Raw genomic sequence first — 24950 nt, forward strand, 5'->3', positions numbered from 1 at the left:
ATGTCTCAGCCCTGATGACAATAACACTTTAACAGGCCTGTGGAGGACAAGACTGAAACAGAAGGTATTGTGGGTAAAGATTCAGGTCCCTGAGCAGAGCTCTTTGAGGCCCCAACATTGGGACAGAAGAGGGGTTGGAGTTCAGGATAAAGGGGCACTGGCACAGCTGTGTTGGGGAGCTTATACCACTCCAGGCTTTACCCCATGCAAGGAACTTCACATTCATCTGTCTCCAACACATGCATACTGTGGTATGTCTAAAATACACCCCCCGACACCCACCCAATAGAAAAGAAGGCAAAGAATTGCTGACCCGGGCATCCAGAGTGGGAAGCATCTTTTGTTTCATACAGCATCTAACTAATGACTGCTACTGAATTATCCTTGTATTATATAAAAGCTGTCAAAACACAATTTACATTTCAAATTGCAAATCGTAGAGGTTAAGAAGTTTTGCTGACATATGAACAAAACAGCAGTAGACAAAGTTTATCACTGTTCTAGCAGCAACCGAGAAAAGCTAGAAAGCTGGACGATCTATCGGAACAATTTAAGTGCCTGATATAATTAAACCATTTCTAAAATTCTCGGTGGATTAAACCCACTCCTAAAAAATAAAACTCTGTGGTATTTCAACATTGCTTCTATTGCATTTTCAAACTGGGTTGCACTGGCTACCAGCATGGTCCTGAATTAGATCATTAATATTAAACAACCACTTGGTCCCAACACTAGTCATGACCAAGTCAGTAAGGACTAGAGCTGGGTGAATTTTTTTTTTTTGTCAAACAGTAAAATTCACCATTTTTATTTATTTATTTATTTATTTATTGGTGCACCAAAACTATTAGTGAATTTGGGTCAAATTCTGCAAATAGTTTTGGCTCAAAAAATTGACTGGAGGGTGGGGGCGGGAATCAGTAGATATTTCAACAAATTTCTATTTCAACAAAAATGAACCTTTTTGACATTTCATTTTGAAATGTCGTTATGAATCAACATTTGAAACCCGTTATTCCATTCAAACTAATTTTTTCAAGTTTTTCATTTAGTTAAGAATTACCAAAACAAAAAAAATCTGTTTTGGTTTGAAACAAAACCAAACGTTTTTATTTTACTTTTCGTATCAGCCACCGAATCAAAAAATCAGGTATTCACTCAACTTTAATCATGACCGAGATTCTTTATGGTTTGATAGCTATTAAGTAACCGATGTGACATGGAGTGGGTGGCTGACTTCAAGTCTTCAAGCTCATCATAAAACCTGCCACCTTATTTGTTAAGTGATAGGTTCATACTAATGTTTATTATGCGGTGCCTGTTAACAGTATTTGTTACTTCTTTATCACTAAAGGTGTGTGAGGTGCCTAACACACATCTTAGCTAAGCTAAGACAGCCCTTGAGCCAAGGAGTTTACATTCTCAGCCCCGGATCCAGCAACTGCACTGCTTGACTTCAATGGGATTTGGTGTGGGTACAAGGGATCAGGACCTAATTTAATATAAGTAGGCCAAATTCAGTCCTTGTGTAACTGTTGAAACCTGATACCATGGTGATCAGTGTAGCCCAAAAACCGAGATTAAGATAAAACAAAAAGAATTTGGCCTGGTTAATCTAATCAAAATTAATCCAAAACAGACTGTTCTGTGGATACACAGAGGACTCCAGTTTCCAGATCTGCCATCACCTTTCTGAGCAATACACTGAAGGGAGAAAAAAATAATTAAATCACGTTAAAAAAAAAAACACAAAAACAGAATTCTGCATCAAAATGTTACCATCACTAAACTCAAAGTGAAATGTTAAAACTCAGTTACTGCCACAAGCAACTCCAGCCAAAGAGGACATCTCATCCTATCCACTGATGTGAAGAGACGTCCCTCAATTCAGATAAAGTCACACGGAGATGTTTGTATGTCACTGTTTGCTAAAAGTGGGAACAAAAACATGACTGGCTGACTCCTGCTCATCAATATGTGAGCGTACTCAGCCTGCCCCAACCCAGGCTTGCCACATGTGCAGTAGCCAATTTGGGGCACGAATGATATGGTCACAGTGGATCCTTTATCCTGACCTGGATTAATTTAAATAAGTCAGACTGCCAACAGTCAGCCATGTTGACACTTCTTTGAAGGCCCCATCAGCAGATTTCAAGCTTTCCTTAAAATAAGCTTCTAGCCTTTACAGTTGAAGAAAAAATATGATGGTGAACTGATACGCTGTGCCTTCCTGAGTCTGCAAAGAGACTGAAAGAATATTTCTTAAAGCGGTAGGAAAGGCTCTCATTCATAACATATGGGCGTTGACACTGAAACCTAGTGATGGCAATCCAAAATGTCAATGTTGTTAACTCACCACTGAATTTTAGAACAAATAGCCAGCTACTCTGGGACTGTGGGTGGAAGTTGAGTACAGTATTAACATAATCTACCCATTACCTTTCAACTTTCATGAGATAAGTGTACTTCTCTGATATTCAAAATGTGAACAGCCAGGCAATGATGTCAGTTATAGGAAGTACTACCTCCAGAAGGAAGCCCTTTTGAGACTAATGTCACAGTGCCAGGAAGTCAGCATTTCAGAATGCCACAATAAAATTCCAAGCAGGAGGGGAATAAAGGCAAAATTCTCTTCTCAGATCAGCAGGGGGATCTTGACTCTATGATCTGCTCATTTTAGATGCAGGCGGATGCCATTCCTGTTAACGAGATTTCTGCACATATGGGAAGAGCAGAATGGAGGAGCCATGATCCATGTGTTGACTTGACAGAAGAATGCTGTCCTACTTTAGAATCAGCTGATCAGAGCCTCATGCTCTCAAAAGTCTTTGCTGAAGAGGTCTCCAAATCTGTGCTACTGTGGATCCCCAACAATCATCACATCAATTACCAGGTCAAAAGACACAAAACCAAAATATCTGTGTCTGCCTAAGGGTGGCATTTTCCAAAGCATCCAGTATTGGCCTAGCTGCTGCCACGGAAATCACTGAGAGCCACTGACTTCAGTGGAAGAAGAGTTAAGGCAGTGTCGAGTACTTCTGAAAACTCACAATTCAGACACACCTGGGAGTTCTCCATAATGCTGTTTCACCTCCTTTTTAATGCTGAATTCATACTGAACCAGCAGTTACTGTAAAACCAGTAAGTCTGCTGCTACTGACAACTAGGGCAGCAGCCTTACTAACAACATTTTTACAGCTCCTTCAGTCTCTGTTGATGAGCACCGCGCCTGATGCTTCACACTCTGGTGCCCAGAAAAGAAAGAAAAAAAAACTTCAAAAAAACACATAAAGGGAAAAAAAAAAAAAAAAAAAAAAAACCAGACTTCAGGCTCCTTCTCCCAGATCAGAACAAAGGCATTTTCTAACTCCGTTCTTCCCTTCGACAGAAAGCAAACCAGAACCACAAATACTAATAAGAATTCTTAGCATTTCTACAGTGCCTTTCACCTGAGGACTTTCAAGTCTTAATATATTAACTAATTAAGCTTCACAACACCCTTGTGAGGGAGGGAAATATTTGCTTTTTTTAAAACAGAGGTAAACTGAGGCACCAGAAGTTAAGTGACTTGGTCAGGGTCAAAGAGTAAATCACCAACAGAGGTGGGAACAGAGCAATGAAGTCCCAGCCCCACCCCAACTCTAACCAAAACCCCTTCCCTGTCATTAAAACAGTATAGATACTAAAATGAACCAAGAATTATCCCACTGCTGCACTGGAGAGGACAATTCTGCATTTGGCTGAGAGACAGATATGGTGATCAAACAAGTCTTCCAATCTCTAATTTCCATGATTCTGTGATGAACTCTCAGGCTCTTGTTTATTTCAAAATGTTATACAATAAACTTTCCAGAAGAGCTCAGGGGCAGATTTTCAAGTGCTCTGCTCGAATGATTGGGGCCAAAGTTTGAAAAGAGCTCAGCTCCCACTTCTATCTACCTATGGCACCAATTACCATAGTATTTAAGCACCTCAGAATCTTTACTTATCCTGACAACATCCCTGTGAGGTAGAGAAGTGCTATTATCCCCATTTCACAGAGGGGAACTGAGGCAGAGAGAGATTAAGGGCCTGTCTAGGTTGCGCTGCAGCACAGACTATGGGAGTATGAACTGCAGAGCCCTGTGTGGACGTTGCTGGCATGAACTAAAAGTTCATTAATGTAAACACAATTAATGTAGTACTGTTTGACAAAGAGCTCTATGGTAATATGAACAAGGTACTGTACCTTTTAGCTCACGCCAGCAACATCCACACAAGGCATTCTGGTGCACTCTGCATTCCATACTGTGCATAGCCCATGCGGCGGTACAGTGATAGGCATAGCTTTAGCATCTCACAGGAAACCAGTAATGGAGCAGGGAACTGCACTCGGGTCTCCTGAGACCTAGATTACCCTACTCACGGGGCCATCCTTCCTCAGCCTTCTTCACTTGGGCACCAAAATGAGGGACAGGTTTTCAAAAGAACTCAGCTCCCATTGTGGCACAAATGGCCAGATGGTCACAATTAACATGAACATGGTTTTAAGTGGTTGGCTGGCCCCTAATTTAAGAAGAATTTGTCCCACTGGTCATGGCATAGGCACACAAGTTGCGCCAACAGAGCAAAAGAGGAAGCAGAATTTTAGAAATAAAACCAACTTTGAGCTGACAGCAAATATGTGAGCTGCTCTGTTAATAATCAATTACCTTAAAACATTCTTCACCGTCACACAGACGAACTGCTCTACGTTATGGTACGGGCAGATATCCTGCAATGCTCAGTTGCTCCATTTTCCTCTTCTTGTATTTGAACATATTACGAATAGTTGTACCCACCCTATCAAAGAAATTGCTCCCAGCAGAATGAACTAGACCTTCTGCTCGCAATGGGGAAGGAGTGCGGCCTAGTAGTTAATGCAGGTAAGTGGCCAGCATGAAAGTGCCCTATAGCAACTAAAGGGTTCTACAGAAATGTTATAGGGCACTAGATAAATAACACTACAAACCTATAGAATTTAATAGAAAAGGAGATTCTTTCTATAGGGTTTTTGAAGCAGCGATAGAATTCTATGGGATGACTAAGAAAACCCATATAAAGATTAGTATTCATTATTAAATTCTGTGGGACTTTTCCATTTGGAGAGGGAGGCAGGACGACTCCATTCTATTCCCATCTACGTCAATGATTTACTGTGTAACCCTGGACAAATCACTGAACCACCTATGCCTCAGATTCCCTATCTGTAAAATAGGTATAAAATACCTAACATGGCTGTAATATGTCTTACTTTAGTGTTTGTAAAGTTAATATTTGCACTGTGCTATCACAATGATAGAATCATAGCAGCACAGAGCTAGAAGTCATCTAGTCCATCCCCCTATGCTGAGGCAGGACCAGATATACCTAGAGACCATCCCTAATAACAGGTTAGACAAACCCCTATTAAAAGCCTCCAAGGGATGCCACAACCTCCCTTTGTAACCTGTAGGCACTGGTGCTCTGCAAACACTTGTAATAAATATGTGCAATTGCTTGAGATCCTTGGATGGATGGTGATATAGAATGGAAAGTGTTAATGTTACAAAATAATTTTTAAGGAACAATTGTGTTGATCTATAACAAATACAAAAGACAGACTAGTAACATTTCTATAGCCGATGTTTGTGTTTTTTCTGAATGGAAAGGGGACATCAAAATAAACATATTACACAGGATATTCCAGCCCAATTATGATCAATGTGGTCAAAATCTCTGACCCTAACAAGCAAGCTGTTCTGCTCACTGCAGTATGTGATCGAAGGGTGGGTTTGCCAGTATGGGAAGTTATAATACATTAATAGGATTGAAGAGATACTGGTTTGCTGCCATAGATACTTCCTCAGAAAGGAAGTGAGGAGGCATAGTAAACAACACAGTCCTCCCTCACTGATGAAAATTATTCCCCATTGCTAGCTATTTGTAGAGAGCCAGCCATCATGGTATTTTGATGTGGATAATAATACCTACCATGTATACAGGTCTTTATACTTTTCAAAGAGATGGAGAAACAGTAACCTCTCAATCTCCCAAACTGTTTGCAACAGTGACTAGCCCAATATTTTCAGCTCTAGCTATCCAGCCAAGATACTTCTAAGGTACCTGTCACTTCAACCCTTGAGCACTTATGAGAAAACTGAGGCAGAAAGGTCGAGCAACTCGCCCACACACCACGAGTCTGCCGGCAAGGTCAGGATTAAATCTAAGGCTTACTGGCTCCCTACTTCATGTCAATCCACTAGATGAAGCTGCCTTTAAACCAAGATAAACCTTTGTGAACCACTTCAGTAGTGAGGAGGCAAAACGTTTCCTACAGGAAGTAGCGAAGGCGATTTTCTCTGAGAGTAAAAATAACCGTAAATTATTCTGCTCTTCCATCTGCCTGAAAATGAACAGATTCTTCAGAGTGCTATGAACACCTGCTGTAATTTAATTACAATGGGCACAATCCCAAAGTCTATCCCAGTTCTAGAGATTTTTACCAGATCCCAATTTTAAATAAGGAATTTCTTTGAAACTGGACTGGTCTTTTGAAGTATGCTCGCTGTACCTTAACAACCAGTCTCCTCCCTTCGCAATTTTCTGGATTCCAGTTTCGATGGGTTGTTCCTGCCTCTTGCCAGATAGCCTGACAGGACACTGAAAGCAACCTGAAAACCCTTTGGGGCCCATACATCTTCACCACATGGTGACACATCAAGATGTCTGACTGCAGTACAGCAGCAAGGTATCTCAGTCTAGATAGCCCAATGGCATGAGGCAAAGGCTATGCGCTGCACAACAAAATTTAGAAGTTGGTGACTGTCCAAGCATGGGAGCATCCTCAGGAGGTATCTGCCAAGTGCTTGGCTATTTTAGCTTCAGTCTATGTTCCAGACCTTCAGGATGGTCTGAAACTTTACATTTGCACTGTGGTGAGGTAGTTCAGGTTTCAGTATATCGTGGTGCAGCCCAAGACATACCCTACAGTCCTGATCCACTTATGGATTCCCTACGAGACTGCCCAAGTTTCTGACTCACATCAAAACCACCCCTATTACTTTCATGGCATATTTACATTGTCATAACATGTTAACTGGGGACTTGAGGAATTTTCTTACTTGAAGCTAAGAATCAGAAAGCCTGTGTTGTGATGCGGACAATGATAATGGAGACACGGAACCCTAAGCTATCACCTTTTCTTCTAGAACTCGGTGTGTAACGTTTTCACACCAGACATAGGACCTAACCTTACCGCCCACTAAAAAGTCAAAGGGATTGGAACCTTGGACTCCAATTAATCCCAGTATTCTCTTCCCCATAAGAACTATTGGGTCCATCAAGTTCAGTATTGTGCCTGAGGCAGTAGCCAATACCTGATACTTCAAAGGATATGTTAAAATCTACCTATTGTGCTCCGAGCCACATGTGCAGTGATGTGTGGGGGGCAGGGAATAGGAGAAGAGATCTTTCCTGAGCCCTGCGGTGATCAAATTAATGCTTCACGGCATGAACTGAATATCTTTATCTTACATAACAAATATTACTCGCCTTACAACTACCCATCCCTTTTTAAAATCCAGCTACAGTTAATTAACTCTGTGTTCTCTGGAGTAGTTCTTCTCTGCGGGATTTTAACCTAGATTTCATTCTTTTCCCTAAAGTCTCCGCAGCAATCTCCAATATATGCAGGTTTTCTTAGCTTCCCCGCCCCCCACACCCCCAAAATTAATTCATTGGCAGATTGTTCCTTGAACGGATTTGATGAATTCGGGGCTGTCCTTTCAATTCTACCTATTGGGGGACTATAGCGGGGTACTCACCCCGCTCCAGCCCTGAAGGGGTTAAAAGCAGCCCTGGAGAGGGCCGCAGCAGGGAAAAGGATTAAGAATAGCTGGGGGAAGCTGACTGTGCAGCTGACCACAGCTGTGGCCAGCTCAATTAGAGCCCAGCTGGTGCTTATAAGAGGGCTGTGGGCCAGAAGTTGAAGGAGTCTCACTCTAGCCCTGGAGTGGGAAGGGCTAGCTGCCTAAGAGCAAGGTACCTGAAGTGGAGCAGAGCTGGGGAAGGGCAAAGGGAGCTGGGGAGCTCCATCCTGGTGGCAGTAGTGCTGGAGCAGAACCCCGGGGTAAAGGGCACCGGGGTCCGGGAGGGACACGGGGCCAGCGGCAGGAGAGACACCGGCCTGTAGAGGGTGCTCCATATGCTGGAGAGCTACTTCCCTGGACAACTAACAGGAGGTGCCGCGCCAGCGAGTCATCGCCTCGCTTCAGGGATGGACTAAAAGTTGTCGAGAGGGGGCACATTTTGTTCTGAGGGAAACTACCACCCCTATTCACACAAAGGTAAAGCAAAATCTCCCTCATGGTCTTCATACAATGATGATTTCCAGGCTCCATGATATTTCTGAACCAGCACACACTCACAAAAGAATTGGCAAATAGGACCAGTGTATGAACTTTCCAAGCAAGGAAGAAATCATTTACAAGGTGCCAACTTTGGCAAAAGAAAATATGTGCACTTTGGCCACATTATGAAACAAGAGTTTTCAAAAAATGAAGAGGTCTGCATTTGTTTTATTTCTAACTAAATTTATTAATATGCTCTGGACACAGGTCAAAACCATCTTCTTTCTTTATTAAGAGCATTGGCTTGACATGCAATGGGAACTAAAAGCACTTTGACGCACGACTAGTTACTGTTAATTTTTCTGCAGTGCACGGAGGCCCCAATCAATGTTCAGAGCCGCACGGTGAACTTGGGCAAGTGACAGCCCCGCTCTGTGCCTCAGTTTCCCCATCTATAAAATGGGGATAATAATAGTTACCTCCTCTGTAAAGCATCTAGAGCTCTGCTGATGAAAAGTGCTAAAAAAAACAGCTAGGCATGATCATCAGCACCACCTATCAAACTGGCTTCTTTGTAACTTCTCATAGCAAAATGCTGCAGTGCATCACAACAGAGCTCTGCATTTTCCTGAGTGGACAGGAAGAGAACTGGGCAGCATATTTAGAATAGACACTGTTTCTCCTTCAAAAGATCTGAATTCACAAAATTTCTGTGAAATTGCCCCAATTTCATATGATTTCAACATTGTTTGCCCAAATTTAATGCAAAATTGCTTTCTCTAGGAGTGGAAACTGGACTAGCTCAAGGCCTTCAAACCACTTACATGTATCTACAGAGCTTATGCGGGACCAAAGTGGTGCACAGGTCTTTTGCTGGCCCTTTGCACAGGAATGAATTGCACACCCTTGGAATGTTAGGAAACATTAAAAAGAGGCTCTTGATTGAAAACTCACATCTGTGAATTTTGAGAAAGCTGAAGAAAATGGTGCCAGAGAACGTACTGGATTAAGCACAGGGCTGGAACTAGAAGGTCCTGAGCTCTATTTAAAGGTCTTATGTTGGATTCTGCTCTCACATACATCAAATAAATCCAAGTAACTGGCCCCACCTCCATCCATCTACCTATCTGTCCAGAGGTTTTATACTGCTGCCCATCACCATAGTGTCTGAGCATATTCCAAGTAAAATCAATAGCGGACTTTATGGAGTCTCTGGCACATCTCCCTTTCGGGATCAAAACTGCTTAGAATAGGGTTTTTCTGGCTGGTAAGTGTTTGGGAATAGAGGAGGCTGTTCTTATTGCAAGCATCAGTTACGGTGGAAAGGCTTTCTCAAAGAGTACGGTTTTGCAATGTTTGCTAAAGATGGCCAGACTCTGGCTTTGCCTGAGCAGCTCTGGAAGAGAGTCCCATAGCTGATCCCCTCCACTAGGAATGCTTGTCCTCAGCTCTCATATCTTCGTCCCGGGATCTGCATTGGAGCACAGTTTCTATATCTACTAGTAGAACCCAACAAACCAATGCAGCATTCCATGACGACACATACGAAGCTACCTGTTCTTTTCCTTTGGAAATGTAAAACTGGTTTTCTCAGAATATAGGAAAGACTTGCAGAGAGAGAGACACACACACACAGACAGACAGACACCTATTTGTCTAGGTCCTTATATGACCCTCACTGCTGCAGTATCTGAGGGTCCCTTGAACTTACTCTCTATCACCATGAAGTAATATTTTATACAAATGCTTGTCATGTGAATCAGGACAAAGGGGAGAGGGCAAACAATTGTACAAAAGCATCACATTTCAAGAACAGCCCTTTCACAGGAACACATGAACATATTTAAGGACTCAAAGCTTCTCTGCTTATACATTTTATCTTTCTTGAATATTTCCTCCCAGTTCTGCATGCCCAGCTTAGCCTTGGTAGCCACAGCCTAGAATAGGAGTTAAGCCACAAACTTCCCCATCTGATAACGTTCAAGAAATATCTAGCAAGAAGCCATCAATTTAAAGCCAGGGCTTGGAATAGCTTAAGCCATCTCACAGCAAAAGAGATCATCCCAACCAAAGTAAGGGTTGGATAATCCCCATGTCCACAAACAAAACATCAGCTTCTGTGGTCAGCACAGAGCAGTCAGTAGGCTCCATTTTAACTAACAGGAGGTGCTGTGCACACAGCTAAGGGATTATTATGACCTTGTTATCAATCAGTGTTCTGAATCTTTAAACCTCCAAGGACTGCTGTGTTGACATATGAAGGCAGCACCCCTTTGCTCTCTTGGAAAGAAAATAGGGAGAAATTATTAGACTGTGGTACAGTTTTCCAAGGGAACAGGCAGGGATCCTATCAAGTGAATTACTGAAACTTGGACTGGCCAAAGCCCTGAAAATTTTTCTACAGAGAACAATTAATTGGCTAGGAATAATCCAGAGGATCTACAGACATTTTCTATCTTTAATATCTATGGACCCAATTCCGCCACCCTTCCGCAGCTGAGTAGTGATTTACCCCACAAATGGACCCATTGATTCCAAGAGGATACTCACATAGTAAGGTACCAGTCAACATGAGCACACATGGCAGAATCCACCCCTATGATCCATGGGATTATTTATCATACAAGATTTGATTCAGATGTTTGAGTTTCATTATTTAAATACCAAAGGGCCTAATCCTGTCCTCTTAATATCCCTGAAGCCTCACTGAACACAAGGGGCCAAACCCAGGGATGAATTTAGTCCAGTGAGGCTGCAAGGGTATAACTAAGGGCAGAATTCAGCCTAAACCTAAAGATTCTTATTCATAAAGGTACTAATTTACCTAACTGACCATTATGGCCAATTAATCAAATCTGTACTTGCCTCGTTCACTGCATTAAATAAATCCATAGTGTAGCATGGGTATGTTGTGTAATATCAGACTAAAAACAATTCCAGCCACGTCACTGTATCTAATTCAAATGCTAGACTATTCTATGGTACCTGATCAAACCTTCACAAAAGCAATGTCCAGATGAACCTATCACAAAAAATACTTATCAGGGAAAATACTTTGAGTCCAGTATTTCCCAAAACTTTTCGGAGAAGAGCACACCTTTGGGAAAATGAAACCAACTGCACACCTCTGCAACGCAACCATGTGTTGTTAAACCACTAGCTGTTAAACGTATACATCTTCTGCACCCCATCCTCTACCCCCGGATAATCCTTTTGCACATTACAGGGGCTCACCCCACACCTTGGAAAATTTTGCGATGGATCTCCATAATACGATCCTTCCTCGCCTTTCTTATAGCAAAATAGTTAATGTTGACATTTAAAATTTCACCCTTACCATCTGAGCTAGTGCCTGCTGAAATGAATGGACACTTCATATTTCAGGGCTATTGTTGCAGGCTCTCTCCAAACTCTGACACCCATTGCTACTTTGGTTACATTCAGATCATGTTTTGAAGCTTATCTAGAGACTAGCTTTTTTCCTTCTAAAAGAAAAGTCCTTCTCAGCCATTCATTGTGTGTATGAAATGATGCAGGATACATGCCTTACTGTTTACGTTTTTCACTGTGAATGAATACTCTCAGTTGTACGGTCCTGCAGTGCACATATTTCCTCAGTACACAGCTCTCTAAACTGGCATTCAGTGACTGGAGTGGAGAGGAAGATTTCTCTCTAGTACCACCTGACAAAGTCTTCTTCATTTTTCTTTCACAGAAAAGATCTTTTTTTTCTCCTCCTTCTCCCGCAGTGGCAGAAGAAGTGACTGGATCAGGCGCTAGGATTGCCAGTGGCACTGCAGAATTGCCTCCTCAGTGGGAAACTGAATAATACGGACACAGCAGGCTGGGAAGTAAAGGCTGTCAAGAACTGCACTGAGTCTTTTGAGGAAGTCTAATTCCCCGTGAGAGACGCTGTTTATTCTTTTTATTGCTACGCTGTTGACTTTATTTGAAACCCCCTGAAGCAATGAGATCTCTTAGTTGGATACATGCAGTATATCAAGCTGAAGTGAAGGCACCTGCAACCCAGAGAGGGCTACTTTTGAGTTACAGAAAACGCTAGGCGTGTGATGGCGCTCTTAAAGCTGCACTTTGCATACAGCACCCACGGACCAGTCGTTCCTTGTTCTGTCTGCCCTCAGGACGTCTGACATTTGACAGAGCGCGCGAGACACAGGCCAGCAAGCTAAGTGGGGTGCTGGGACTCAGAGGGACTGAAAGGCCTTTTATAAGGGAAATAAAATGCTGATGCCAAGTGTCACTTTCTTCAAGTGAAAAAAACAGGAGAGAAGAAAAACCATGTTGGATCCAGTTCTGAGCTGAGCTTCACTGGTGTAAATCCAAGTAATTCTTGATATAACCCAGGTAACTGAGATCAGAACCTGGACCGCTATGATTTGCATCTCTTCCTTTTCCCATCATTTGTATGTTTATGACTCAACCAGAAGCAGTGATTTATTTGTGAAATTCCTGGGAAGACAGGAAAGCCAGGAAGATCTCTTGAAGCTATAGGCAGAGGTACAACTGGGTGTCACAGTATTTGGAAAGAACAGTCCCAACCACAGAAAAAGAGAGGGATTAGGGGACAAATATGCTCTCTGATAGAGCCTCAGCTTGTCCAAATGGGGGCCTCTCCATTAAAGTCAATAGAGTCAGACTGATTAAACCAGCTGAGGATCTGCCATCTGGGAGATAATATCCCCATATAAACATGGGGGAAATGAAGCCCAGTGAGATAAAGAGACCTGGCTTCTGATTTTGTAGGCACAGTTATGCCCAGGCAGTTAATTGTGGGTGGAAATTATGGCAATTTTGGCTGTAAATGCTTACCCTGGGTGCCTAAATAATAATGGGCTGATTTTCGAGGAATTGAGCATCGGTATCTCCTGGTGACTTCAGCACCTCTGAACCTCAGGCCCGTGTTTATTTAGGAGCCTATATGTGGATTTAGGCACCTACCCTATGCTTATACATTTGCGGCCTACATATTTAACTTCCTGATTCAGGGCACCATTTGGTAGTTAGCCTATGCTACCACTGGTGCATGCAATTAATTGGGGGTGCAATGTTTCGGCCTTGCAAAATGAAAGGCCATGTTGCACAATCGAGCTCTGAGTGACTTGTTCAAAGTTACAGAATGAATCAGTTACAAATCTGAGAATAAAACCCAGGAGTCCTAACACTATCCATCTGCCACTCTAGCCACTAGACTTTAGTCCCTTGTTAAGGAGGGAGACCACTACTCTAACTTCTCCAATGACAGGCTTGAGACTCAGCAATAGCTCCTCGTCCTACACCTTCCACACGCTGCTTTTAAACTCTTGCCATAGCAGAGGAAAGAAACTATTTTCCTGTTCCTGCACCCCAGCTAGAGGGTCTTTTATTTTTTTTGAGCTTGTACTCTCTTGACATATTTGCAACACCAAACATTTTGCTTTGATGGAAACAAATCGCTTTGCTTGAGGACTTTTAGCACTATAACTTTGACTGGCATCTCTGTTTCCCTGCTTGACTGGGCATTATTTGACCGTGTGACAAATGGCAATGCCATCAGCGAAGTTTTCTCGTGCCCATACAACTCGGCAATAGAGTGCAACAGAGTGCAACATTAAACTGCCTGATATACTCATTTTTCTGAATGGCTGGTTGTTAAGAATACTGCCCCTTTACCTATCTATGTAGCTGTCTGTCTTTGATATGACACACACACCCATCACTTTAATATCTAGATGCAGTTTCAGCAGGATACAGAGGCAATTCAGCAAGGACATATGCACTTGTATTTCCACATATTACCACCTACTAAGTCCTATGACATATTTCATATGACTACCTCAAAATGCTTTACAAATACCTCCCACAAACCCCAGGAAAGGTGCATCGATACTGTTATCCACATTTTACCATCAGAAGTTAATCCAGATCATGCCATGAATCAGTAACAGAACCAAAAAAAGAACCGAGGAGTCCTAAAATACATCCATGCTTCTTTTGAGGAATTTGCACAAGGACACTCTTTAAATGAAAAAGTCTAACAACATGCCTTTCTCTATGTTGTAAATCCTTACCCCCACCAGGAAGGATGGAGCAAAGCCCACTTGAGGCAAAACAAAGGACAGTCATGTGTGCTAATTCATGACTACTCTGATCAAGTTTTAACTTCCTCATTACAATCCAATGCCCTGAAAGAACTCCACTTCCTCCAAGCAGCTGAGACCCTGTATTTCACCAAAATGGAGACAACTCTTTAGCAGACATAGTTGTGATTCTGCTTTGGCGCTGATAACATGAGAAATGTAAAAGCTGGGCCTAATAGATGAGATTTACCCAGCCAGGATTTTTTTTTTAAATGCTGCTAAATTTCAGTTCCAGTGATCTGATGGTTCAGACACGCATACAAGTCATAAAACTCTAAATGGCAATTTGTGCTGGATATGAACTGCCTGTAGGAGCCCTTCTATAACCCCTATTATGTTCTAGAGAGAAAACCCTTTACAACATTAATCATCACTCTTGGTGATGCTGGGTGGAGCAGCTGGAAGTATAATCATAACTGCAATACATCAAGCCGAAGCCCTTTCAAGAATGTCAGTCTCCTCTTAGGCCCTTTGCTCAGATTTAATTCTCACCTGAATACGGTATTCTTCCTCTCTTCAGGCAAAACTCACCCCTGCAGAGAGGCCAGGCCTAAAGGCCATGCACCACTCAAACTCCAGGTATGCCCTTCAAATTAGGATGCATAGGCTTTGTGCTGGCTCTCTGCACCGGGTGAATTTCACTTTTCTTATACAACGCAGTTGTGCAGCACAGCCCCATGCTGTTAAATAACAGCTGAGCTCCGCCCCATAAGTGGCTACATTGAAGTGGTGGATGAACTGGTGTGTGTGTGTGTGTGTGTGTGTGTGTGTGTGTGTGTGTGTGTGTGTGTGTGTGTGTGTGTGTGTGTGTGTGTGTGTGTGTGTGTGTGTGTGTGTGTGTGTGTGTGTGTGTGTGTGTGTGTGTGTGTGTGTGTGTGTGTGTGTGTACTTTACCAACTATAGATTGAGATGATGATAGAAATCCAGATCTGTAACTGTTACAATAACATTCCATCTAAAACACACAGCACCAAGTTTTTTTCTTGTACCAGTTACACACATGGGGTGTGGTGCAGTGAATGGGATCCCTTTATTCTGGGGTGTACTGAAATCTCCCCTCCAGTGCTCCTGTGAAACACACTGGATTTGTATAAAAGCCTGTTCAAATAAACTGCTCTTCTCCTGGGGGATTTGAAATTAGGACACCCATGAACGGCTCGTGCATCCTTAACAATACTTTGTTTTCTTTGGCAATCAGAATATATAATTAGGCACATATAGTTGTACAGAGTCAAAGATGCTTTAGTTAAAGTCCCCTGAAGGGATTCCTGGAGTGAGGAAGAAAAGCCATCTGCTGACTCCAACGGAAGTGTCAGCAACGAAATAAACTTGGGAGGAACAACATAAAAACAGCTAGAGCTAAAACTGGAATTCAGCAACTCTCCAGGAAAACAAAAGTCACTCTCATTAAAAAAAATTAAAAAAAAAAAAAAAAAACTACAGAAACCCAAAGGGCAAATCAGTAAGGCAGCTTCATATCCTTCTGTTCGTACACTTCCACTGGCAAGGGATTATTGTTTGTTTTTAATATGAATAAACACAACCAAAATGAAAAAGAGCCTCAAAAATTGTACCCAATAACATTTCTATCAAACTAAAATCTTGAAATTCCTGTGAGTCTTACCTCAAACCTCCCTTTAAATTACTAACTAGACCAATAAATATGATCTGTAAATTCATTAAAAGAAATTAACACTCCCATGGTTTTTTAAATAATGCATTTTAGTGACATTTAAACCAGGACAAATACTCAGCACATAGATAGATCCGTGTTATTTATATAACCATTGCTGCAACTGAAGCAAGTTAAAACTGACTAGCAGGAGGAAATTCCTTATAGTAAGAACTATGAAGCTGTGATATTACCTCCCAAAGGAAGTGATGGAAATCCCATTTCTTGAATCACTTAAAAGTACACAGCATGAAACAAAAGGAAATACATAAGATCTGATCCTGCAGTTACTACTGGGCTTGCATCCATGAGTAATGACTGCAATGGGGCTATTCACAAATGTAAGCACTAGTATTTCAATTCAGGAAAGCATGAGACTTAAGCACATACTCAAGTGCTTTTCTGAATTGGGATCTGGGCTCAGTCATAGGTGTTTGCAGGATCAGGCCTATAACGGGGAACAATGCTAAATTGATAGAGCAGGGACACCCAGCCCAAACCTGCTCTCACTGAAATCAGTGGAAACTGCTATGGATTTAGTGAGGACAATTAGGTTTTTCAATGTCTAACTTCCATAATAAAAAGAAAAGGAGTACTTGTGGCACCTTAGAGACTAACCAATTTATTTGAGCATGAGCTTTCGTGAGCTACAGCTCACTTCATCGGATGCATACAGTTTCCACGGTATGCATCCAATGAAGTGAGCTGTAGCTCACGAAAGCTCATGCTCAAATAAGTTGGTTAGTCTCTAAGGTGCCACAAGTACTCCTTTTCTTTTTGCGAAGACAGACTAACACGGCTGTTACTCTGAAACCTTCCATAATAAAGAACCATTTGAGATTCCTAATTTTCAAGAGGTTTCTCTTTCATCCATTTTAAATACAGATTCTTAGGCAGGCCAGATGAGACCACTAAAACCATCTCACTATCAGTCCAGATACTCATATCTGTTTTAAATAAAAGTGTGCCCAGTTGTATGCTAAAACATTTTATAAAACACTCAACCATCTCATGTTACTGCATTGGCGTGAAATTCACCCCACCTCAAAAGGACCACATAAAACCCTATCCATCACTTAAGCTCCTTATTAAAGAGTTTATGTGATGCACAGTACCTTTTCCAGACCCTCTTGCACTGGGGTGAATTCCACTCTAACTGTTTATGCCCTTGTAAACCTTCACATACAGGGGGTGATAGTGTATTCTAGCCATTTCATACAAGGCTACTACCACAGGCTACAGGAAGATGCCAATCCAGACACAAATATTTCTCTGGAAATTTCTACTGAAGCCATAACCGTGGCACACTGAAGCCAAAATCTTGTGATTCTTGTGTGATGACGTAAAAGATGCCGTAAGTGTTAAAATAATATGTACTTGGTAGATTTATCTTAGAGATAGCCCTGGACCACTAAGTTTAGACCTGGCTCCAAATCCAAACGTCTCCATTTGGGGTGTTTGCATCTTGGAGGACTGACTCATTTCCTGCTCTAATTTATATGTATTGATAGTTACCAATAACAACAACAAAAAAAATCGATATTTTGTCAACTGTTGAGGAGGGAGGTTTAAATGTTGACTAAAAATGAATCAATGACTTTGCTTTCATGTGGCCTCCGTGAAATGTATTAAAGGCCAACTCCCATATGATGACTACTGCGCTTCTGTCACTATCCTTGTATAATGGGGGGGGGAGCGCTGAGAAAAAACACCAAAAAAACTGTAATGTTTGCAAAAGACCCACAGGTTAGCCAGAGTTCAAAATGCCAACCAACTCCCCTTTATTACCACAGCGCACACCAGGGTGAGCAACAGGATCAGTGTCTAGTACTCAGCTGCTTACTTGCCAACAGGAAGAGGGGCGGATGAATTCGGAGAGAAGGATCACTTACATCAATGAGGTCAGAGACGTCGTGGATGTAGTATTTACTGACGGCTGCATTTGTGGCTGCCAGGTTCAGCAGATAATCGTTCCTGGCTTTAGTGCACTTCAGCTTGTTTTCAGAATATTTGGCTTGCCTCTGAAAAAGCAAAATAGAATGTAAAAAGTCAAATAAGTTATCCAGGAGGTTCACATTTCCTCTTGCTACAAGTCCTCCATAGTGCACTGCTGTGCTGGTGTCACGTAGTAACACCCTCTTGGTAGGATGCAGCATATACCTTTACCAGTACAACAAGTGAATCCATCTGAACGTACCTGATGCATTCAACAGCACAGCAAGTGCATTCAAGTTGAATGTACAGAATGCATTCAGAGCACAATTATCTTATCTGCACATGCATGGAAGATTTGCATCAGTCAAGATTAGAGGGCCAAATTCTACTCACAGTTACACTGATGTGTATCTGGAATTACTCCAGATTTATACAGTTGCATCTGGCTGTGGAATCTGGACCAAAGGCTCAAGCTGCAAAATTCAGAAGGGGATCCAGAATTCAAACCCCTACAAGTTCAGGGCATTTGTTCAGGGTGGTCTCCAAACAAGAAGTTAAACAAGAGTGCCTGATCTTTGCAAGGGGCTTTCTGCTATCTCATATTCCAGTGCAACATACACAGCTGGGTAAACACACATCTAACTAACAGTTTCCTGGCCAGGGAGGCTATTTTTCATTTTCACAAAAAAAGAAAATCAGAAAAAATGCCCGAATGACAATATTTGGAGTTTCTGTGAATCTGCAGAATGCAAGGTTTTTGGCAGCCTGGAGAAGAAAGAGGTAATGGGTTTTGCCAGCACTAGGGCTGCATTTTTTCTTCAGAGCCCCATCAGAATGCTGCCCCATTAGCTCACAGATCAGTGAAAAGAATATCCAAGCCTCTTCCTTCAAGTCTCTGATCTAATGAATCATGGAATATATACTGTTCATTGTTACAAGAACAGATTTGGGAGATGAAAAACGAAGCAGTGAAATACAGTCTGCAAGCTGACCACAACCCTCCCCTCCACGGTGTCCTTTCTGTCTACTTGACAGAGCATTACCGTGGCAGACTAGATTTACTGCTAGGCTCCCTCCCTCAGCAGTCGACAAAGTCTCTCAGGTCCTAGATTTTGTGTGATTAAAATCAGTCGGACCCACTGGCCACAGTCTGAGTAGCTCCTGTATAAGCATTTCATTTGCTCTAGTTTGTGCTGGCTGCCTCAGCCTTTTTTTGTTGTGTTTGGTTTTCAAAGCCATTGCTTTTGGGAGGCCCTTTCAACTGCCCTTTTCAACTCCCCCTCCACGCTGAGGCACTGTGCAATATTTAATGGTTGGCCCCATCAGTCCCTAACCACGTATTTTATCCTCTCTGTGGATGTGTGCTGCACGTTGTTCCCCAGGCCCCGTTTTCTGCTCAAAGGTCGCAGCCTGACTTTGAATCAAACCCTTGCTGCCTACTGACTTTGGCACATCTCCATTACTAACAACCAATAAAGAGACTTTTTATAGCATCCCCAGACTGCTCTTCGCCGAACTATGCACGAGCATCGAACTAGCAGGAGACTTCCTCCCGGATCCCTTCAAAGGCTGCAGAAAGGGTTGTAGGAGAGTGATGAATGCTGGAGCCGAAACCTTTGCCACAGAGAGATTTTTGTCTGCACATCTAGCCCAGTACACATGTAGCTGGCATCCACTACTGCACCCATCAGCAGCCAAGCTGTCAGCCATGCGGGAGGCTCATTATTCCTCCCACCCACCTTCTCCTTCATCTTCTCAATCTTCTTGACGGAGCTCCGGCGCTGAGGCCTGTCCTCGTGCCGCAGCAGGTTCACGCTGATGTCCCCCGACTTGTTGAACTGCTTTTCCTCCTGCTTCTCTGCTTCCTTCAGCTTGCTCTCAGCGCTGATGCTTTCCGCGTGGTACATGTGGTAGGTTTTCATCACCTGAAGAGACAGAAGGTAATGAGTCTCCTACACTTACAGCGTCCGTGCTTGTGCACAGTGCAGGCTGGAGAGCCCTAGAGACCATGGGCCGGATTCTCAGGTATGCTAAGACTGTTTGATGCCACCTCTTAAAGGGGGCTGGGGTCAGCCACTGAGACTAACCCTTAAACAGAACATCTCCACAGCCAGGACAGAGCTGGCGTAACTCTACATCATCCATGTCCCTATCCCCCAGTGTTAGACCATGGCCAGAGTGCACTGCACCGCAGCTTCTCTGCTATTCAGAGCCACAGGGAAACAGGACATAGCTTACAGCAGCTCTGAGCTGGGGCCAGACAGGCCCTTGCATGGCTCCAGGACACGGGGTGCGCAAAGGTAGCTTGATACTATCTTGGCCCCAACCCTCCTCTTCCCAAGTCCAGGAACTGAGTAACTGAGAACCAGGCTCAAATTCTCTAGCCATAGAAACAGGTGCAGCTTGGGCAGAGGCAAGCTCAACCCTCCACCACCCTGCCGATGTGTCTCATCTTTAACTTGGAGGGGTGCTGCTTCAGAGCGAAACAGAGTTTGATCTCCAGTGCCCATTCCAATTAGTGCCTTATCTGGCGTCAAATGCAATGGTGGATTTGACAACATGGACGCCCATCCCACTAGGAACTAGAGCAGCTCGAGTTGTGTGGTGTTTGTGTGTCCCGAGGAAAACATCTACAGATGCTTCACTTCGACAATCACATTTTAAAAAATAAAAGATCAGAGGGCACAGTGTGATCGTTTTAATAGTCTTGGCAAGAAAAACCCATCTGCTCCTCTCTCTTTATGCCTTCAGTCGCATTGTCCCCTTTCATCAGCTCGCTCCAGGACTCAGACGTTTTATTTCACATTGCCTTGACGAGGCCAGAGATGCTGGATTGGTCTCTGCAGAGCAGAATTACATGTTAATGGTCTGGATGCTGCTGTCAATGGGGCTGTGAAATATGGCTAATCATGAAGGGCCAGATTCTGGCTTTTATGCCACTGCCCTGCATAGGGCGCAGTGTGGAACTACACGGCCCCAGGAGCAGCGCTGGGGAAGATTGTGCCTCACGCCAGCACAATCTCTTCCTTTACATGTGGGTGTGCGCTTTACACCAGCCTTTACGTTGCTCCCCTTGGGGTAGTGCTATGGCTCTATCCCCTTTCTCCTCACCTGGTTTTGGGTGAGCGGCTCCCTAGGTGGAACAGAAGCGAGGAGCCCCTGCCGGCCTCCCCCAGCGCAGGGAGATGGACAGACAAACAGACCCATGCTGATACCACTTTCTAAAGGTTTAAGGATGTTTCTAAAGTCCTCCTCAAAGGGTGTTATTCAGAACTAATCTGACCTCTCAGGGACCCGTACACGGATGACGACATTTACCACAGAGAGCAAGCAGCTAACAGAACACTAATTACAAAGACCAAACTCACTCTGCCATGCTGATGGCTTTGAGAAGTAAGGTTTTAAAATGGGACTTAAAGCAGCTCTGAGCACCTCCTAACACAAGGATGAGAGCAAGCCACAGCCCCCAGGTGCAAAGGCAAAGACCCTGACACCTCTCCCTTTCTGCACCTCAAGCCCAATGCTGTAACGGCACCAAACCCTCCAAACTGAAGACATGCCAGCAAAGCTTTCCGCCTACGAAGCACCAACATTACAGTATGATCTTGGCATTAAAATATAGGATGCAACCAAAATAGCAGAGAAGGGAATGCCAAGAGCTCAATTCTGGGAGGTGCTAAACCTCACATCCCATTGGCTCCAGTGGAACCTGGGGTATGTCTACACTGCATCTGGGAGCCAGCCTCCAGCCTGGGTCCACAGACTTGTGCTAATGGGGCTCACGCTAGTTCACTAAAAATAGCACTGTCAGGCCCAGCCCCACCCCAACCCCGGCTTGAGACCCTGAGCTCCAGTCTGAGCTGCAATGTCTACACTACTATTTTTTGTGCGCTAACGCAAGTCTCTGGACCCAGGCTGGCAGGCTCACTCCCAGATGCAGTGTAGACATAACTGGAGGGGCTCAGCTGCTCTCAGAAAAGCATTCAGCTCCTAACAGGATCACATATGACATGGGGAGACATTCCCACCATTAACACAAATTAAGCTTCCCCTTGACTCGGCATCTTCACACCCACAGTTGGTAGACAGCCAGAGGACATCAGTCTGCAATGGCTATCGGCACATGTAAGTCTAAAAGTAAGGGGGACCTCTAGTAAATCAGGTGCACTGGTGAGAGGCTGAATCGGAAGGAACGGAGGTGACAAGGGGATGGATTTATGAGGAGTTTGTGAACTGCCACTGGAAAATCATTCTGTGTTAAATTCTACAGGCTGGTTAAAAGAAATTTTTCCTGCAAGGTAAGGAACCAGCAAGGGGATCTGTAACACGAATACAAGGATTGCGTTTTTGCAGGACAGCTCTTTTTTTCTCTGAATCTGTAAGCACATACCTGGCAGAGCTGGCTGCCTCTCAGCCATCCCCTCATGACCAGGCGTGGTCCTCACTTCACAGCCACATTCACCGCTGTCCCACTCAGTCCCTGCATTCTCTCCCTTTCCCCCTATTAAGCTTTCCATAAATCAGTTGGACTCAAGGTTTGAAATCCTAGCCCCACTGAAGTCAATGGCAAGACTATCATGGACTCCAATGAGGTCTGGATGTTGCCCAGGATATCTACCTCAAAGGCAATTTTATTCATGGCAAAGACGCTGACCACAATTTTTACGAGTGATTTGGGGTGCGGATTTTGGGCATAGAAGGCCTGGTTTTCAGAAAATCAGGTCCCTTTAAAAGGCATCTCTCAAATTGGGCACCTAAAATCTCTAGGCACTTTGAAATCTTGGTCTTTGATCCCACACTAATTTCTGCTTTTTGATGGTGTCCCCCTTTCTGGGCATTTATCCCAGTGTTTCCCTGAAGTTCTTGTCAGGCTGAGCAGTACGTTAGCTCTCCGTGCCTTTAATCAGCCCAAGCGAACACAGGGCCATATCCTCAGCTGGTGTAAATTAGCACCACTGACATCAACAGCACCGCGCCGATTTACTCCAATTTAGGAAATGGCCCACACTGCTCAAGTTGATCTACTAAATTTTTTGTGCTAAGCATTTTTTTTTAGCATCCTTTGAACAAGGAAGTAGAGCGAGAGGGAAGCCCTAGGCAGGAGAAAACGACAGAATGTAACCCGCCAGCCCTTGTCTGTGATTACAGAGCCCTTTATAATTGTCTGACTCGGGGATGGGGATGGAAAGAGGAATCGTTGGGGGATACTGAACTACAGCCTGATATTCCTGCAGATTAGCACAGACCGTTTGTCCCCGCCCCATCCCTTCACCCTTTAGGCAATGTTAAAGAAAATAAACTTACAAGGACTTTCTTTCTGAGCCATTGATTTTCCAGAGGGCAATAACCCTGTGTCCCTGGCTAAAAATGGAATGGAGGGACAGCTTTGGCCTAAAGCACACCTTGTTATATAACTGGCTCTTCAGATGGCTGCTGGAATCCCAACCAAACCCTAGAGGGACATGTGCTAGATTTGATCTTTCTGGCCTTTGAGATCTTCCACGGCTTTGGGCTTTGCTTTTGACCCTGTCAACCACCACACGTCTGTGAGACTGCAGAGTAAACATGGCACTTGCTTTTCATCGGCAATGTACTGTTCTAGCTTCCTAACTGCACAACAGGGCACATTTTACTGCTCCATAACGCACTAGAAACTAAATGGAGGCTATAGATCAGGGCAGGTGGATCGCCAAAGAATGGGCCTCCCGTCCCATGCAACATGGCTGAAGTTTCTCTAGGGTTTGCTCCAGGAGGCTCAGGCTCTGGAGGTGTGGAGGGGTAGGGTGGTGACAACTACCCCATGGCATTGACTCCATCTCACTCCACCCCACCCCACAAGAACTCTGTGAGGATCCTTACAGCAAACTAGTGATGGCCTCTTACCTTACACTTGTTCCCCCACAGCAATATGCAACATCCCACCCCTACCAATGGGAACTTGGGGCAACAATACTTGCCATTACCATGGGGATCAGTGGAGGCAAGCCAGGAGGTAATACAACAATATAACCATATAGCTAGGGCCCTACCAAATTCACAGTCCATTTTGGTCAATTTCACAGCCAGAGGATTTTAAAAATCATTAATGTCATGATTTCTGCTATTTAAATTTGAAATTTCATGGTGTTGTAATTGTAGGGATCCGGACCCAAATAGGAGTTGTGGGGGGAGGGGTCACAAAGTTATTGCGTGTGGGGGGGGAGGGTGTTGTGGTACTGCTCCCGTTACTTCTGCGCTGCTGCTGGCAGCGGTGTTGCCTTCAGAGCTGGGCAGCTGGAGAGCGGTGGGGAGACCAGATTTCACAGTGCATGATGCATTTTTCATGGCCGTGGATTTAGTAGGGCCCTACTTATAGCCTTTCCTTCCCATTGCAGCCCTGCCAGATAGAACAATCAGGTTCCACGAGTCTATGCTCTCAGAATCTTCTTGCCCCATAGGCAGCAATAAACCACGTAAGTGGCAATTTGGCCCAACATAATTATCACAAACAAAAATCAATCTGCTTTCATGCTCTCATGAACATTTCCACTGTTCTCCATAATGGCTATAGACAACTCTTTAAATGAGCCTTTTCTCCAAACCAGAGCCCCTTTTATATTCCCCGTCCAAGATAACACCAACTCTTTGCAGTACAAATCTATAATGTCAAAGGATAACAATCTTTCACATGGACAGAAAGTACCTGGTGAGGGGTGGGAGGGAAGACAGGAACAAGAGACAAGTCAAGTAATAATCAATACCTGCTGGCAAACAGATCCTCCTGACTCAATTAAAAGCAAATATAGTTCAACCAAAATGATGACCTCTGAACTGAGTTTTAACATGGGCAAAAGGTTCCTTTTAAATATCAGCTGAGTT

General features: G+C 43.6%; 1 protein-coding gene across 2 annotated transcripts in view; it reads right to left on the minus strand.

The window, feature by feature from the left end:
- Positions 1 to 24950, minus strand: part of SRGAP3 (SLIT-ROBO Rho GTPase activating protein 3) — a 218649-nt gene that overhangs the window by 38119 nt on the left and 155580 nt on the right. For both annotated transcript variants that reach the window (XM_077821475.1, XM_077821474.1), the window contains exons 5-6: positions 19832 to 20017; positions 18050 to 18178 (exon numbers count right to left, since the gene is read on the minus strand). In XM_077821475.1, coding sequence (XP_077677601.1) covers positions 18050 to 18178; positions 19832 to 20017 — 315 coding nt within the window. The remainder of the gene's footprint in view (positions 1 to 18049; positions 18179 to 19831; positions 20018 to 24950) is intronic.

This window comes from Eretmochelys imbricata, chromosome 7, assembly GCF_965152235.1.
Source record: "Eretmochelys imbricata isolate rEreImb1 chromosome 7, rEreImb1.hap1, whole genome shotgun sequence".
Classification (NCBI taxonomy): Eukaryota; Metazoa; Chordata; order Testudines; family Cheloniidae; genus Eretmochelys; species Eretmochelys imbricata.